At 30.8% G+C, this 14,529-nt stretch overlaps 2 protein-coding genes across 2 annotated transcripts; one reads left to right on the top strand and one right to left on the bottom strand.

Annotated features, from left to right (window-relative positions):
* Window positions 1-294: 294 nt before the first annotated feature.
* Window positions 295-5,677, bottom strand: LOC149904736 (cytochrome P450 4C1-like). The gene is made up of 10 exons (XM_090107619.1): window positions 5,523-5,677; window positions 4,411-4,500; window positions 3,523-3,633; window positions 3,252-3,437; window positions 2,550-2,746; window positions 2,361-2,427; window positions 1,956-2,157; window positions 1,648-1,799; window positions 1,212-1,397; window positions 295-986 (listed from the first exon to the last, which is right to left on the bottom strand). The coding sequence occupies exons 1-10, from the start codon at window positions 5,674-5,676 to the stop codon at window positions 820-822; spliced, it is 1,512 nt and encodes a 503-aa protein (XP_089963745.1). The 5' UTR covers window position 5,677; the 3' UTR covers window positions 295-819.
* A 5,129-nt stretch (window positions 5,678-10,806) lies between these two features.
* Window positions 10,807-14,383, top strand: LOC149904735 (cytochrome P450 4d2-like). Its single transcript, XM_090107090.1, has 7 exons — window positions 10,807-10,897; window positions 11,607-11,795; window positions 12,179-12,375; window positions 12,677-12,876; window positions 13,326-13,480; window positions 13,642-13,827; window positions 14,220-14,383. Exons 1-7 carry the CDS (start codon window positions 10,807-10,809, stop codon window positions 14,381-14,383), a joined length of 1,182 nt encoding a protein of 393 aa, XP_089963216.1.
* Window positions 14,384-14,529: the final 146 nt, after the last annotated feature.

The raw sequence follows: 14,529 nt of genomic DNA, 5'->3' as shown, positions 1-14,529 counted from the left end.
AAGTTACAAGAGTTTGTGTTGTTTTTATTAAAGTATAATTTTCTGTTAAATTGTTAATGTTATATTTTTATTTGAAATGTTTAGATGGTATCGCATGATGCATGTGTGAAAATTAATAGATTTTTCGTTTTTTAAACAATGTCCTGAACTGTAGGTAGGTAATTGTAATTAATATAAACTTTTGAGATGAATATTTTAATCATTATGTTTGATATATCAGAAACATTCGTGTTATAATGGATATGTTGGAAATTCAAGGATGAAAAAAAATTCAAACTCTCTTTTGATAAATTTTATTTCTTTCAATACTACATTAACTGTGAGATAAAAACCCGTAATTCACATTTTATTTAATTTATATTTAACTAGCTATCCGCTCGCAGCTTCGCCCGCGCAGTCAAAGAAAAACCCGCTTAGTTCCCGTTCCCGTGGGATTCCCGGGATAAAATCTATCCTATTTCCCGGGGTAAAAAGTAGCCTATGTCCTTAATCGGGTATCAAAATATTTCTATACCAAATTTCATGCAAATTGGTTTAGTGGTTAAGGCGTGATTGAGTAACAGACAGAGAGACAGAGTTACTTTCGCATTTATAATATTTTTTATGGAAGAGCTATATAAAAACAAATACCTATATTGGTACCTAGGGTGCAAGGAAAGATTGAAACACATTTTTTTAATAATTTTTTTATACTACATGTACCTACATGGAGATTTTTTCCGGGTTAAATTAATTCATAGTTTTTTTACAATTTTTTACCGGTCATTTTTGCTTTTTTATTTTTTTTTCCTATATTTATTTATAATCTTTCGATAATATTCATCGTAGTTCTAAAGCCACTTCGTATCCGTCGACTGCCTTCATCATAATATCTAATTTGACTCTTATATTTGGTGCAGGACTCTTCTCTGGCTCATCTATGACTTTGTATCGTCTTAGGATAGCTGATAATGCTGTCTTAATTGATGTCATAGCGTATTGATACCCTGAAAAGGGTAAAATTTATAGTATCATAAGGGAGAATATCAGAAAAATACCTTAAACTATTTTATTAGTTTCAATATTGGACATCGGATTAGACTTTATTTCTTTATAGAGCCTTTACTAAAGAAAAAAACGCAGCAGCAGATAAAAATAAAGTCACAACAAGAGGAGCAGTATTTATAAAGTAAAATATAGTAGAAATAATTAATACAGTAAAAGTTTCTCACCTAAACAATTTCGAGGTCCATGACTAAACGGTATAAACGAGCAAGGATGCATTCCTTTTATTCGCTCCGGTAAAAATCTATCTGGGTTAAAGCAGTCAGCATCTTGACCCCAAACTTTGGGATTCCTATGGACACCATATATACTAAGAGCTACTCCTGCCCCCTTTGGAAAAATAATATCATCATCTGAAAAAAAGTACAATAAATATTATGTTATTGACTGATTTTCTTTCACAGGAGATGAATGTAATAAATAAATAAAATCTCTTTGCTTTAAGAAACACATGGAATATACATTTTAAAGGATTAAAATTTTAAGACATAATATCACAGGTTCTTTTCCTGCAAGTTATATTCAGTATGGAGTTAATCAAGCTTATCACTTTTATATTTCAGACTTTAAAATTTTTGTAAATATATAATAGTTATTGCTTACTCAAAGGAGAATCTTCAGTTGTAGTTCGAATGATGATAGGTACTGAAGGATACAGTCTTAGAGTTTCCTTTATAACTCTTTCTAAATATTGAAGCTTTGGTAGATCATCTCTTTCTAAAAGACGCTCTGAATCTCCAAACACTGCGTGAAGTCTAGAAATAATTTAAATTGCTTTTCAACTGCTAATCACATTTATTAAATAACATACCATGGCAATTTCAAAATTAATGTTAGTGTAATCTTCTTTGTTGTTTTGATAAATTACATAAAAATATATTACACGTTTTAAGAATCCAAAACATACATACTCCTCATATACTTTCTGTTGGACTTCAGGATATTTCCCCAGGAGTTTGAGAGCGAAACCCATTGTGACTGCAGAAGTGTCTGTAGCTGCTACCAGAAAGGTAAATACTTCCTCCCGTAACTCCAGATTTGTGTAACCATTTATACCCCCCGATTGGGATATTAAAAGATCGAGGAAGGTAATATTTTTATCCAGGAGGTAATCTAGAAATGTAGAGGATGTGTCAAAATTGTCGTGTATTAGGACTAAGTATCCCTAGTCCTAATACACGACAAGATAGCTAATCATAATTTTTAACAAATGAAAACCGACCATAAACTATGAGGTAATTCATTAAAATATAGCGTAATTAAGAACCTGCTTAAATATTTGAAGCCAATAATTACTAATAGTAGAAATATTTTACCTGTTTGCTTTTCGCTCGTTTTCCCCTTGTCCAACTCCTTGAGTTTTTGCTTTTTCTTCGCAATGACCTTAAAAATATGTAAATAGGTATAATATGTAAATATTAACCAGTATCTAAATATGTTAATTATTTTCTATATTTTATAAGATTTTACAAGCAAAGTTACAAAAAAATCGAAATAAGATATACCTCATCAGTAAAGTTATGTATTATATCTGTGGCATTTTTCAATTTCTTGTATTGAGGAAACAATTTATACAACCAGTCTGGTTGGAGCCACGGATGAAATATTCGTTCACATGTGTATTTGAATGCATCATTGATTGCTATTAAAATAGGATCGTTGTTATTTTCTTGAGCATTTAAAGAAACACCCATTGCAGTTTCTGGAAATTATTTTATCGATTACATAACTTTTAATTTCAGGCTTTTTGATATGACTATTGATTTTGGAGTATAATTAATAATATCCGTCATTATGTAATTTTATTTGAAACTAGCGGTCCGCCCCGGCTTCGCCCGTGGTACATGTTTACGTTTTCTCTACGTAAGAACCATCCTCGAACTTTAAGGAATATAATAAAAAAAGAATTATCGAAATCGGTTCAGCCGTTCTCGAGTTATGCGCTTACCAACACATTTTGCGATTCATTTTTATATATAAGAAGACTAGCGGAGCGCACCGGTTTCGACAGTGATAGATATTTATCTTCTCCTCCATAGGAAGCATCCTCGTATTTTAAGGAATATTATAAAAGAAGAATCGAAAGAAAAAGATAAGAAACTAAAAGAAACGTAATCGGTTCTGCTGTTTCCGAGATTTGCGCCTAGCAATACATTTGGCGATTCCATTTTGATTATATGTATAGATTCGGTATAATATCAAATTACCCATTACTGAGTCCAGATTGTAAGCATTGATATGAGGCCATATTTGAAATTTGCCCGTCCCTGCCATTGGTTTTAGTAACTCAGCTAACTTGAAACTTTGCTCAGCAAAAACATTCACAAAGCTTGATATAATCTTTGGGCTGAATGCTGGCACTGCAACCTTACGTCTCGGTTTCCATATAGCGACTGAAATGTACAATATATTTACGTAATAATATCTAACTATTTCTGAGAAAAAACCGATTCTAAGTATAACCGTTTTTAAACTTACCGGGTGCAAATATTAATGAATTTCCAAATATAAATCTCAAAAAACGATGTAAACTATGTTTTTCTAGATAATTCTTCATAACGACTTCTATAGAAGCTGGGTCAGTAATCACTGAAAATACATGATAGAAAACTAATATGCCAATTCGATTACGAGGTTCGAGGTACTAAGGTATAATTAATAATAACGTACATTTTAATTCTACAAAAATATTGCATAATAACTGCGTTAAAAACAACCGACTTCAAACTTGCACTTGCAACATTTACAAATACAGCCAAAAATGCTCATAAAATAAAAACTACTGGGCCTATCGGAATAAAATTTTTATGGGACCAATTCGACACCATCCCCCATCGAACAAAAAAAGAATCACGTAAATCGGTTCAGAAACCTCAGAGTAATCGGTGTACATACATTAAAAAAAAAAAAAACATACCGGCCGAATTGATAACCTCCTCCTTTTTTTTAAGTCGGTTAAAAATACCAACGCATTCGTTGACGAATGACGTGAATAATTATAAGCAAACGTAAATTTTAATTTTATGAACTCACAGTGAAGATTGTCTAAGAACAATGGGCATCTAATGGAAGTAAACAATTATTTTACTTATTTTCCTGCTCATTTTTTTGCGTACATAAAACCTAAGCATGCACTTATTTAATTGCGTAAGTATATTATATTTTTATGCTTTAAAGGTTTTTTAGTTACGTGTGAAACGGTTGGCTAAATTCAAATAAAATATAAAATAATACAGTACGTAAATATTGACTATCATTAGATACTTAATATGGTGGTTATTAAATTCACAACTATAGACTTATGTTTGTAAACCTTATTGTTTCTGTAAAAAAAGAACTACGAAAAATAAAAACGAAACTACTTACTGAAAAATAAAAACGGTCCAAGCCAAGCTTTTGCGACACCACTTGCGTTTGTTGTCATCGAGCTGTATTCTACGAGTTTCTTCATGATACCTGAAAAGCACATCATGTACATGTTTTAAAAATTATTATATTACTTAAGATTACTCGACTACATTACCGACCATGTCATCATAGGTTTAAAATTATAGTTATATTCGTTTTTTACTTTGTAGATATTCTGCCTTTTATTACTTATAAATTAAAACCAATCAATGTAAATATTGTTTATCTTCTTAAGAAATATGAAAAAAATTATCAATTAAAACCAATCAATGTAAAAAAAAATGGCTTGAGACGATTGACTCTAATTCGTGTTAGAAATAGTTTAGTAGAGATGCCCTCTCTAGTACGTAGTACATGGTAACTCAATGTATAGCTGTGATTTTGTTTCAATGGAAAGTCTGATTTATCGAGGCATTTCTAAGGAATATTTTATGAAATTAGAAATAAATAGCCTTCTAAGAAATACACCTTTTCATATTGAGCACAAGGATCTTTGTAAATATTTAAGCTAAGAAAATTTTATTAATATGCTAAGTCCTAATAGCTGCATTTTTTAATGAGGGTCTTATGATGATTAACTAGCTATGGGACTGGAAGAATTTATTTATTGAAATATTTAATTTAACATTTGTACCTACATCGAATAACAACCAATATTTGAACAAGGGCATTAATCATGTTCTGTTTCGTCTTCCCTTTAAAAGTGTGATGAATAATTATTATATTTCATTTCTGAAAAATTTCACGATTTGAAAATATTGTTAAATTAATTTGTATTGTTTATTACCTATATTACTTTTTATTTATTAGAAATAATGTATAATGATGAGTTTGCACCTATAGTACTTGAACTACTTTATCAATATAGATTTATTAAGTACTAGCGGTCCGCCCCGGCTTCGCCCGTGGTACATTTACATTTTCTCTACATAAGAACCATCCTCGTACTTCAAGGAATATAATAAAAAAAGAATTATCGAAATCGGTTCAGCCGTTCTCGAGTTATGCGCTTACGAACACATTTTGCGATTCATTTTTATATATAAGAAGATAATATAATAGAAAAATACCTTCACTAGAGCCAAGCAATGACAATGAAACACCGAAAAACGGTAGATCATCGCGCGGTGCCTCTACATGTGAAACCATTTCGTAGATCCTTCGACGCTTATAACGGAACACACCATACCACATCATTAAGATCAAAATATAAAGCCACAACATGTTAACAATATGGGTAACTAGTTCAAATGATTGCAAGCTAATCTTACAGCTATATATATCCGCATGAGACGTAACAGACCTTTTAATTGACTGTTTTAAAACTTGTTATATACATTATGCAAAAGTTTCGACAAAATACTGAAAATGTATCACGTCCGAAGAATCGTTTAGAGCGTGTGCGCTGAATTGTGATATACATTTTCAAGTCATTATATTTCGTAAATATGACTGAACCAATTTTAAGGAAAGTTCACACCCATAAGCAGGTCTAAAAAGTTGGTAGTTTTTTTTCGAAACATAGTACTACCGTTAAAGCTTCGTAACGCTTTCTACGGTTGTCATTTTTCTATTTTTTTACTTTTACTGACCTAGTAGTATAGTAGGATAATATCTTATAATAATTCTTATTTAGGAGCTATTAATTTTTAATTTCAATTAGTTTCATACAGACATGCCTATAAGGAAAATAATAGAACAAGGTTTTAAGATATCCCGTGAAAATGTTAACGCATCTTTAAAATTCAGAATAATTTACCGTCGGTGACTTTAGTGTTAGCAATGTAAAGATAATTTTAAATTGAAATAATTAAAGATGATTATATAATCAACAAAGAGTATGAAGATTCGTTTTTATAGAGATAAAGTAAAGTTTTTGTTACACCACTCAAAAACAGATAAAAGGATTTTAAGTTATAATTTTTAATTTTTTTGATTTTACTTCGCGTGTATTTAAAAAATCTGTTCACGGGTGGAAGGGAGGCAAGAAAAAAATGTTGTGTGGTTTTATGAAACCACGGTAAAAGTGAAACTGTTCGAACGGTTCCGAACACTGCTTTGTGTAGCGCATGTCGCGTGACGGTCGGCTGCCGAGTAGGTATACCTACTCGGCAGCCGCGATACACGCGACATGCGCTACACAGACAAAAAATTTTGAGACGATGTAATAAAAGTTTCACTTTAAAAAACAGGCATTAAAGTACGTCTTGTTATTTGCCAAAAGGCTGCTTTCAATGACTATCATAATATTTTATAGAGACTTCAAAAAAAGGAGGAGATTATCAATTCGTCGGAATCTTTTTTTATATGCACCGACACCTGGGCCGCTTTCGAAAATAATTTTTTTGATTGAAAGATCTTCCCAGTAGGTTCCATGATCATCAGGTCACTATTTGATCATGGAATCCTGATAAAATAGATGGAACTCTTCATTTATTGGAAGTTGATACCAATTAAATTTGGTCTATAGTTTTGACAAATTGAAGGCGCTTTTAAATTTTTGTTGAAACAGAAATATATGTATTTAATAATAATTAACATATAACACACACACTGGAAAAACAATGTTAATTGCCATTAATTAACCAATTAGCTGGGGGAAGGCTTTATGTCTTATATAAGAAAACTATGTCACTGTTCTCTTGTACTTATGAAATATATCTATAGTATATTATTATGAAATGAAAAACGTTAAAATTATAATTATATCAATTTAGAAGATGAAAGATATAAAAACGCTTTATAAAAGAATAACGACTAGCGCATAAGAAATTCAGATCATATCTTTAAAAAAATATTAACTCGGGCATTGGATGGAGATGAAATAAACATTTTTTAAGCTCCTTAGTAACGAAATATATTGTATGCATCTGAATTTATATAAATGAAATAAAAATTTTGATCTAATTAATTTAAACTTACTTACTTACTTTATACTGCAAGTCTTAAAATAATTGATGCAATTAGACATGAGAATTACGAAGATCACACGAAGTACAAACAAAATACCATTATGACGTTCACAATTATTAAAAAAGGCCTAAAAAAAAACTCAAAACATTATTTTTACCTGTACACGCAAAGTAGGTATATTTGCCTCTAAGGAACGCTCTACATTGTAACCAGATGTTGTTCACTATTACCTTGTTTGAACTTTTTAATTCTTTTAAACACTTTTTATCTTTTAATTTATTAAATTTATTTAAATTCTACAAAAAAAGTTGTTCTGCTGAAAACTACATAATCTTACGAGCGCAATGATTTTAAATCCCAGGGATGCTATAAGTTCGTTATTTATAATATAATGTGTGTGGCACACGAACATATAAACTAATTTTATTTGTTTTTTTTTATTTGGAAATTGAAGTAGTGAGTAGAGTTCTTAGATATGTTCAATAAACATTTGTAAAAGAAAGCCGACGGTACAAAATGGCGGATTCAATATTTTTGCACAACTCCCTCCATATAGGTATCAAATTAAAGGGGCTTAACTAGTAAAAAATCAAACATTTTGAAAAAAAAATCAAATCCTACGCGATCATAAAATGAGGTCGGGTGTGTTCTTAATTTTTATTTTTATTTTCTTGCTATCATTGTTATAAAATAAAAAATAAAAATACATGATAAATCGTACCTACGTACTACCACAACAATTATTATAATGATTTATCTGCTATAAGCCCTACACAATATTACAATGTAATCATATTACATTACAAATCAGTATTACTTCAATACCTGACCTATGCAATGTATGTAATAGGTAATTAATCATCTAGGATTAATTATTAAAGTGCCATAATAATTATTATAATTGAGGAATGCATTACTTAAGCTTTATTTTATCTTTAATACAATGATTGTTAAAACCAATCGTAAATTCCTATGATTACCAAAGTCATAGCTATTTATTTGCTAAAAAGTTGCATTTACGTAATATCTATATTTTGCAAAGAGGTATGTAAAGATCACATACATACCTATAATATAATACGTTAGGATACATATAAAAGTTCATTTTCTAAATTATCAATTCAATACGAACTTATCTAATGTTTAAAAATTCTTCTGTCGTCAATAAGAAAATGTTATTAATTTTGAAAATATTGATTGGGTTGTGCATTAATAGATTAGTCAGCTGATAGTTAATTTTTGACAAAATAGCTTTCCAATTTTCATGTTGTCACCGTTTGGTTTGTATGTTATTCTTAAAAGGTAAATATGCAATCCTGCAGACCAATAAGAAAAGGATACCTCCCCACATGGCACATATACCACCATATCTTATCTATAATAAAAATGAATCGCCAAATGTATTTCTAAGCGAGAATGGCTGAACCAATTTCGTTTAATCTTTTTTTATTATATTCCTTGAAGGTACGAGTATGGTTCTTATGGAGAGAAAATGTAAATATGTAGCACGGGCGAAGCCAGGGCTATGCCATGCTAGTACTATAACTCTTATTACCACGTCATATAAAAATATGACGTGTAATTATTATACAAAAAATTAATTTGATTATTTTATTATTGTAAAGAAGGTTATATCAGCACCTTAAATAGGTTGATTACAGTTCAGTGTTAAAGTTTTGTACCTAACGCACGTATAGACTTTTACAATGTATTTGTGGGTTTATTGTATATTGGTTATAATTTTTCTCTTTCTGGGGAAGAGACACATTCGTAAATATGTTGTTGCATCGCGGATATATTCTTCGAAAAAGAATTTACCTTTAATAGGCGTCGCCCATCATTTTTCTGGGGATACTGAAAGTAAGTGTTCATGGTATTATATTGACAATTTTCTTACATAAATTATATTAATGGTTTTAAAATATACGAATAACAATAACTGGTACATTGCGTCTACAGTTTGTAAATTATCCTCATACACACAGAAGCACAATATTTATTTTACATAAATTTCAATAAAAAAAACTAATTTTTAAGAGCTAATAATATAAATTTATAATATATACTTAATTCCAATTTTTTTCAAAGCTTAATAAAAATTTTGTCCATACAGTTTATTAAAATTGTATTATGAATATAAGAAAATATTATTATATTATTCATAGTTTTCCTTATTAAATTTTGGTTTATTTATTCCGCAGTTTGTGTGGTTGAAATTTTTAACTTTTGCAATTTTTAGAATCAAAGTGCTCATGTGTTTTTTTTCTCAACATTATTTTTTGCGCCCAACTTTTTTCATCCTTCATTGATCTGGTGGAGCTCTTTGTAGTCTTAACACCCTACCTTGTGGAAACTGCTATTCCTTTGATTTCCAGTCGATATCATATTATTATACCGAGTTTTAGTTTACCGGTTTATTTTATCATAATATTCCGCTTTATTTCACCAATCTCGCTTTAGTCCTTCTCTTCTTGTAAAACATGAAATTGTGTGTTTAAATTTTATTTTGAATTCCTCTATGTTAAAGGTATTATGAAATCGCTAGCAGAAGTGAGTACCGAGTGTTCAGAAAACGGCGGTATACTGAGAGCATGGCTTGGACCATTACTATATATAAGTAAGAATATTTAATTGATCAAATGTACTACATAGTACTTATAAATAGTATACTTATAAAGCAAAGTCGCTTTCTACAGCCTATCTGTCACTATGTAGTATGTACGCTTAGATTGTTCAAGCAACGCAACTGATGCGGTTTCTTCAATAGATAGAGCGGCATTTTGCCGTTCGTGTATAGAGAAAATGCTTTTCAAACATACATTATATATGCTAGAAGCTTCATTTTGGTTCGTTGAATGCACGTCTTTAAATTATTTGATTTGACGACCTCAGGACAGTTAAATAATACTGATAATCTTCTTATATATATAAAAATGAATCGCAAAATGTGTTGGTAAGCGCATAACTCGAGAACGGCTGAACCGATTTCGATAATTCATTTTTTATTATATTCCTTGAAGTACGAGGATGGTTCTTATGTAGAGAAAACGTAAACATGTACCACGGGCGAAGCCGGGGCGGACCGCTAGTTATTAATATTGTTAAGCAAAATTGCTCTATGAAGGTGAAAATTCAAAGCTTTTCTTTCAATCGCAATTTTTCGCCTACCATAAAATAATACTAGTAAAAAATAAAATTCACTCTATTCATGGGTTCAAGTTCAAGTTTTCCTCACTAATTGCGTTAATCAGTACCTAAGTAAATCTCAAAACATGTTTAGAGTTGCTCTTTAGGCTAGAAAATTAATAAGAACATTAATTGAAATAGTATTTACAGAAAACCATTAAACCCAAATTCAAATATTCTTGAAATGGATTTAGATCAAAATATTTTTTTTTATAAAAATAATTTTAAATTTCAGTTACGACAGACCCCGGGATAATGGATGTAATACTGAAACATCATTTAGATAAGGATGACGTCATCAAGGTTCTTCATACTTGTGTCGGCAATGGATCTTTATTTGCCCCAGGTACCTAACCTATAAATCCTACTATTATAAATGCGAAAGTTTGTGAGGATGTAAGTTTGTTATTCTTTCACGTAAAAACTACTGAACCATTGAATTACAATGATTTTAGAATTTGGATGTAGGTAGCTGAAAACCCAGAATAAGACATAATATAAGCTACTTTTTATCCTGAAAAGCCCACAGGAACGGGAACTATGCGGGTTTTTATTTGAAAACGCGGGCGAAGCCGCGGGTGGAAATCTAGTAATCCATATAATTGATATCATAACAGATCCCCGAATGAATTTGTAAAGTGCTTGCTGGTTAATGGTTATTACTCACGTCAAAAGTAAGACAATACATACACACAAAAAAAATAATAAAAAAGAAAATGTTTGAATATTTTATTTAAATATAAGTTAGTGGCTACGACCTGCATGCCCTATACCGGTATAATAAATAAGATTTAATGATGCTTTGTGAATTGTTATTATTATTTATTAGGTATTCTGCGCAATAAAAAACTTATAAGGTGCCTACAATGTTTATAGTTTTACCGAATGGTATTTGGAAAGTTTGAAATTATTGAAAATATAATATACCTACATTTGAAATATGAAACTTGAATTATGAGCAAAAAGAACAAAAATTATGACTAAGTTAAGAGACACATAATGGGTAAAAAATGAATTTTATTACATTATTTTACTAGGAAAATTGTATATTTTAGGTCCAATATGGAAGCCCCGTCGGAAAGTTATGCTTTCTGTTTTAAATCCAAAAGTTTTGACGAGTTTCTTCGATGATTTTGTAGAACGAGGCAAAAAATTTGCACAAGATTTGTCTCGAAATTCCGTGGGAAATGAGCCTTTGAATATGTGGCCGCTTTTGAATGCATACAGTTTTGATATTATCTGGGGTAAGTTACAGTCTAAAGACTAAAAAATTCGGATACAAAATAAAAGCGTGTGTGCCGAGCACACGTGCCAGAAGTGAAACTTCTTTGGCAATATTTAAAGATAATACAGAGTAGAAGATACAAAGATAAAAATCGTCGTCTTACTCCATTACGTGACGGTTTTTTGCCATGAAGCGGCCTTGAAATATTACTCTCAACGTGCCTAAAGAAGTTTCACTTCAATACAGTCAAAAGAAACCCAAACTTATGTTAAGATGCAATTTATAATAGCAACTAGCAAATAGATAATAATACTAATTGTGCTGAATTATAATATTTAAGCGTGTTTCAGTATTCATGAAATGTTCGGTAACATTTACTAGGATTATTTGTATTTTTTCCAGAAACAACAATAGGAAAGAGCTCTATTGACATTGATGATTATAAAGAAACATTTCTAGAGTCAATAAATCAAGTGAAAGATTATCTTACGACTAGAATATTTCACTTTTGGCTCCAACCAGACTGCATATTTCGTCTACATCCCAATTATGCTAAAGTGGAGTCGATTAAAAAAAGTGCTTACGCTTTTTTAGACATGGTAACAAAAAATATGAATAATAATGTTTTTATTCCTCTTATTGTTTTTTGTTTAACTAGATAATGATAAATTTAAATTACTTTATTATAATAAATGTATATTATAGCCGTTCATACTCTTGGAATGTGTTTTTAGAGGAAAGTTTTTGCGCTATAAGGCACGGTGTGGTCAGTGGATATTACAAAAATATTTTTAAAGGTTTAAAAAAAAATAATTAGACACGATTTGCAATGTGCATGATAAAAATGGAAAGTTTTATATTCATAGGTTAATTTATAAAATGAGGATTTTAAAATTACAGGTTGTAAGAAAGAAGAGAAGTGATTTCAAACAACAATATGATGTTACAAATAAAAGCTTGAGTCAAAATGAAAAATCAACTCTATTCAATCTATTCATATTCTTTTCTAGACGTGACAATAATGAATACAATGATTTGGTAATGCAAGAAGAATTACTGGCTCTTTTTCTAGCTGCAACGGAAACTTGCACGAACGCAGTGTGTGTTGCTTTAAAGCTTCTTGCAAAGTACCCTCAGGTTCAGGAAAAAGTATATGCGGAGTAAGTAAATGTAGTAAATCTTTATGGATGTGTCCTTAAGTTGGTGGACGAGGACGATAATCATGTTTTCTTTTATATGTATAATTTTGTCTGTCATTGACTTCTAGGCAAGTATTATTCAAGATGATCTTACCAATCCTATTAACAAACTAATTTGGCTTGTAGATAATCTTTCAAGCTTAGAAATCGAGCTACCCGAACTTAGAAGTATCTACTTATTTATGAGCCTTTATTAATTTACTATCCTGACTTGAAAAATGCTGTAATGTTTACCTACTAGCCAAACTTAGGTTAACACATTTTCAATGTAGTAAAAGAATAGCATTTCGATTCTTCTTCATAGCTAATAAAATATCTCTTATTAAAATAATTGAGTCATATATTTTTAGGTTGTGTGCAGCGTTTCAAGACCAAGACATGTTACCAAATAATAAAGATGATCTTGGAAAACTGGAATATTTGGAACGTGTAATATACGAAACATTACGACTTTATCCCCCCGCACCTTGCATTATCAGAAAAACCAACAAAGATGTTGAATTTCGTAAGTTTATTATTATACATCCTCAATTCTTCATAATCGAATAAAATCAGTTTTATTTTGCTTGACTACTTAAACAGGGAAAGAAGAAAACTTCAAATCTTTATTTAAATACTTAAGTAATGTATAAGATATGGTAATATTATTTAATTAAAATATTGCAGCGGATGGTATAACAATACCTGAAGACACTGCTGTACTGATATCGATTTGGGGTCTGCATAGAAACAAGAAGTACTGGGGCTCGGACGCGGACTGCTTCGACCCCGACCGCTTTCTGCCCGAGCGCTACACTCAGGTGCCCCCAGGCTGCTACATACCGTTCATTGCAGGTCCTAGGAATTGTCCTGGTAAATATTTAGTATTCAATACTCTTTTTGTTAGGAATTACAAATCTGTCCATTTCTAAAGATTTCTATTTTTTTCTGCTTTGTTATTGAACTTACTTTTTAAATTTGCTTAGAGACGTACATAATTACTTAATAATAGGATAAAAATTAACACTGCTGATGGAAATTAAAATTTACGCCAATATTAATTATTATCATAATTTGATTTAAAATCGGCCTTTTAATTTATCGTTATTGTAACATACTAATCTATATGATTACGCTATAGAACTCTTACTAGCCTTACAATACATAAGTCTCAAATGTTATATAGTCGATTTATGGATGTACGTTACGATAAGTTGACTATGTGTTGTAGAGGGGAACATATTTTGTGAATTATACTGTTTCAGGTTATTCATACGCCATGATGTCAATGAAGACAACTTTATGCGTATTGCTGAAAAACTTCAGAGTCCTACCAGAGCCGGAGGACGGTCCAATTCCACATATAAGAGTCAAGTTTGATGTCACAATGTCAGTACTTGACGATAAAGTGGCACTAGCGAAGAGATAAAATAAATATTTAATGCTTATTAGAATATTATCATTATTGTATTACTAGCTGCTCCGCGCGGTTTCACCCCCGTGGCTCCACTCCTGTTGCCCGTAGCGTGATGAAATATAGCCTATAACCCTCCTCGATAAATGGGCTATCTAACA

The sequence above is a fragment of the Colias eurytheme genome, chromosome 11 (assembly GCF_061535395.1).
Source record: "Colias eurytheme isolate Ceu_HAF_F1 chromosome 11, ilColEury1 Martin Lab GWU primary, whole genome shotgun sequence".
Classification (NCBI taxonomy): Eukaryota; Metazoa; Arthropoda; class Insecta; order Lepidoptera; family Pieridae; genus Colias; species Colias eurytheme.
This window is presented reverse-complemented; position numbering and strand designations above follow the sequence as displayed.